This window comes from Camelus dromedarius, chromosome 27 (assembly GCF_036321535.1).
Source record: "Camelus dromedarius isolate mCamDro1 chromosome 27, mCamDro1.pat, whole genome shotgun sequence".
Lineage (NCBI taxonomy): Eukaryota > Metazoa > Chordata > Mammalia > Artiodactyla > Camelidae > Camelus > Camelus dromedarius.
The window spans coordinates 8290494-8294271 of NC_087462.1; the positions used below are offsets into that span (position 1 = coordinate 8290494).

Below are 3778 nucleotides of genomic sequence, written 5' to 3' on the forward strand. Positions count from 1 at the left end.
TGAGGTTTATCATCAGTCTTTAATGCTGTCACGCTGCACATTGACAAGTCACACGCTTTGGTCTTGTGTTGGCAGTGGCAACTTACAACGAGTCTAAAGGTCTGAGCACCAGACTGGCCTGCAGGAAACAGACATTTGTTCCAGCACCCCCTACCCCCCACTGGGTTCCTTCTGAATTCCACCATGGCCCTATACAGAGAGCAGCAGCTGCCGTGGACTGGTTTCATTTGAGTGCACACCAACTTTACACGGAATTATAAAAACATATTTACAGACGTTCCACAGTGCTCCTGTAATCAGAAGCAAAGACCCTTTTATCAAAAGGGATTATATCTGGGGCTGTGCAAAATTCAAAAGGATCAAATCCCTTTGAAAGAGTCCAGAGTCCGTTAAACAAAAAATTACCTGGGCCACTGGTAAATCCCAGGTATGCCAAAAGGTTGCCTCACTGAAAAGGATGGTGAGCGTGCTCAGCCTCAGAGACAGAGATTGAGAGGGCCCTATGCTCCAGCCAGGGCCCCTGACCCCTGAGGGAGAGGCAGCTGCACAAGTTACTCACTCACTGGAGGCCGGCTCCCTTGGTCCTGCTGGAACATGAGAGGTATTGCTTGTGGGAGCCAGCCAGACAGTTCTGCAAAATACCCTAGGTTCTCAATTTGAGATGGCAAAAGAGAAAACAGGATTCTTCAGGGGAAGAGCAAGATGTGGGAGACAAATACAGAATATAACATGAACTGATCACACAACAGAAACTGTGTGTACAAGGTCTGGTAATCAAGAAGGCAGATCGACACAACCTAACATCCGCAAGCAAAGGGGCTACAGAGAGATCGAGTCCAGCCGCAGGCCTACCTCTCCCACTGGGCATGGCCTGGAGGTGGAGGACTTGGCCCATCCTGGAGGGCTGCAGGACCCAGCGGGCCAGACTGGACTGCCTTTACCTGCTGTCCCCACCACCTGCCACCCTATCGCTCGAAAAACCACTTAAGTCTAGTGCACGACTTTGAAAGATTGTAATATATTCTCTGGAAAACATTCAGCAGTATGAAAGCCCTCCCTGGGCCCTCCCGCGCTCTCGCGGGTCCACAACTGGTGGAACAGTCCGGAAATCCTTGAGCTCTGGAAAGGTCCCTGGTCAGTCCTTGGGGAACACAGGTGTCTATATCGGAAGAACCTGCTCAAGAACGGTTCTTGACGTCTGGGGAATCCTGTCAGGGAAGATCACTTCAAACTCAATAATGAGGTCCCCCCGTTTCTCGGGCGTTTTGGGGAGAGGGAGGCCTTCTCCAGGAACTTTTCGCCGCATGCCAGGCCTGATGACATCTTTGAACACAACGGGTATGGTCCTGCCGTCCAGAGTGGGGACATTCACTGTACAGCCACACAGAGCCTTGGAAAGCAAAGGGACAACATTAGAGACAGAGTTGCTTAGGAAGCTCAAATCCTGCCCACAGGCTGCTTAGTGTAGGGTAAATGCCATCAGGTCTTTATAGCTAACACCCTGCCCCCAAGGTCTACCCAGGTCACCTGCACAGAAACTCAGAAAGAACGGACCCCTGGACAGTCTTATTGCTACTGCTTGGCACACACAAAGTGCTCAGAAACACCTGTCAAATATTGAACTGCTTCAAAAACCAGCCTCGCCTTCCACAGATGCTACACTACCTTGCCTGGTGCCTTACCTCCCGAAGAGTGATCCTGGCTGGGTAAATGACATCAGAGCCATCTCTCTTAAAGATATTGTGTGGCTTGTCCTTTAAAACAAAGACAATGTCGGCCGGAATGTTGTTGGAGGTCTGGTCTCCTTCCTTGGGGAAGGTGATTTTGGTCCCTTCTTTCCACCCCCGCTTCACTTCGATGGTCAAGATTTTGTCTTCGTTGCGAATGCTCTTTCCATCGGGGTTCAGCCGCTTATGAGAGATTTTCATCTTCTTGGTACAGCCGCTATAGATCTCCTCAAGTGAGACCCTAAGGTCGTGGGTGACGGGGGGATCTTGCTTCTTTCGGGTGGGCTCTTGGGCAGGGCGGGAGCGGCCAAAGTTCACATTGGTGAAGCCACCCATGCCCATGGGGAAGCCAGAGAACGGGTCATCAATGTCCATGCCTTCCTCCCCGTTGCGCTGCCCAAAAAAGGTGTCAAAGGGATTTCGGCCACCGAAGAACTCAGCAAACATGGCATGAGGGTCTCCATGGAATGTGTAGCTGAAAGAAGTACCGTTAGCACCACCGCTGCTCCCACCACTGGGGCCACCACCTTTCAGGCCTGAAAAGCAAAAGTAGAGAAATCATATGGCTGGCCAGGAGCTTCTCTCTAGTTTTCCTTAAGGGAGAAACAAAACAAAACCCTTGGGAGCCACTGAGGAGTAATTTTTTTTAGCCTGTTAGAGGGGAGCAAAAACGACCCTCAAGGTTTTACCTCCCAGGTGGAGCAGCAGAAACAAAACCCCCACCCCCCTAGCCAGTTCACTGTGGCATGACCGTGGTGAAGGGCTCAAGCTCTGAGATGGCTATCTGCTGGCACCACCCAGGTCCTCACATTTGAGTGACCCATCCTTCCTGCAATGTGATGAGAAGTACAAAGAAATCACTAAGATAACCTATGAAAAAAGCATGACCCAGGGTCAGTTTTCACTAAGTGTTTACTCTTAAATACTTCAGAGCTAGAGGTGTGTCGGGAGACTACACATGAAGGCGAAAGAGTAAATGGAGATTTTCAAATTCTCACACGCTGACACTAATTGCCACCATTCTTATATAATAAGTCACTTCTTTCTTCGGACCAAGCCCAGAAGCCAGCCTGAGTCATCAACGGGCAACTGGACAACAAGAAAGCTTCTTTTTTTTCCCCTGAAGCGGGCTACCCGGGGGAGGCTGGGCAGAGGCGGGCCCCACTGCTCCCTGCACCTTGACGGCCGACTACGTGCCTGGCACGGGGCTAGGTAAGCACTTTACAGGATTACCTCACTCCACCCTCAGGGAGGCCCGGGAGACCGCCCGGCGATAATTGGCACTCTCATTTGCAGGCTCACCACACGCAGCTTGTGCCCCGCGCTCTGCCAGAGTCCCCGCCCTGAGCCCCGGGGAGGCAGAGCCTCCCACCTCGCCCAGGTGAGCCCAGGGCCCGCAGGGCCGCAGCGCCATCAGCCAAGCTAGACCTCCGAACCCCTCTCCTTTCGCACCCGCACCCCTCGACCGATCGGGGACGTGGGTGGAGGCGCCGCCCCAGACATACTAGAAGCTTCTGGGCGAGCTGCGCGGCCAGGGCTCCTCCTCCCATCGGGAGGCCGCCAATCCGAGGGCGGAGGCGCGTGTGGCCAGTACGCGGCGGCTACTCGCCCCCCAGTGCTGGGTCGCCCCCACCTGGGATGCCGCAGCTGGGGCGCCGTGCCTCGGTTTCTCCGCCTGTCAAACGGCGGGGGCGCGCCCCCGGCCGCGCGCGCGCACTCACCTTCCTCCCCGTAGCGGTCGAAGATCTCGCGCTTGCGCGGGTCGCTGAGCACGTCGTAGGCCTCGGCGATCTCCTTGAACTTCTCCTCGGCGCCGGGCTCCTTGTTCTTGTCCGGGTGGTAACGCAGCGCCTGGCGGCGATAAGCCCTCTTGATCTCCTCGTCCGACGCACCGCGGGCCAGGCCCAACGTCTGGTAATAGTCCTTGCCCATTGCCCCCGCCTACAACCCGCCGCCCAGATGTCGCCGTACCCCGGCTCCGCCGCCGCCCCGTCCCGGACTCTATATACCCGTCCGGCGGAAGCTTCCAGAGCCCGCCAGCCCCCTCCAGA

The 3778-nt window shown here is 55.1% G+C and overlaps 1 protein-coding gene across 1 annotated transcript; it reads right to left on the minus strand.

Moving 5' to 3' along the window:
• Positions 1-3778, minus strand: DNAJB1 (DnaJ heat shock protein family (Hsp40) member B1). The gene is made up of 3 exons (XM_031437458.2): positions 3449-3778; positions 1683-2263; positions 1-1390 (listed from the first exon to the last, which is right to left on the minus strand). Exons 1-3 carry the CDS (start codon positions 3657-3659, stop codon positions 1160-1162), a joined length of 1023 nt encoding a protein of 340 aa, XP_031293318.1. The 5' UTR covers positions 3660-3778; the 3' UTR covers positions 1-1159.

Bases quoted from the DNA above. Each gene is read 5' to 3' on its own strand.
- DNAJB1 (XM_031437458.2), bottom strand. From the start codon at position 3,659: ATGGGCAAGGACTATTACCAGACGTTGGGCCTGGCCCGCGGTGCGTCG. The intron at 2,264-3,448 runs GTGAGTGCGCGC...TTTGCTTTTCAG, and splicing joins CGACCGCTACGGGGAGGAAG to GCCTGAAAGGTGGTGGCCCC. The intron at 1,391-1,682 runs GTAAGGCACCAG...TTGCTTTCCAAG, and splicing joins CCAGGATCACTCTTCGGGAG to GCTCTGTGTGGCTGTACAGT.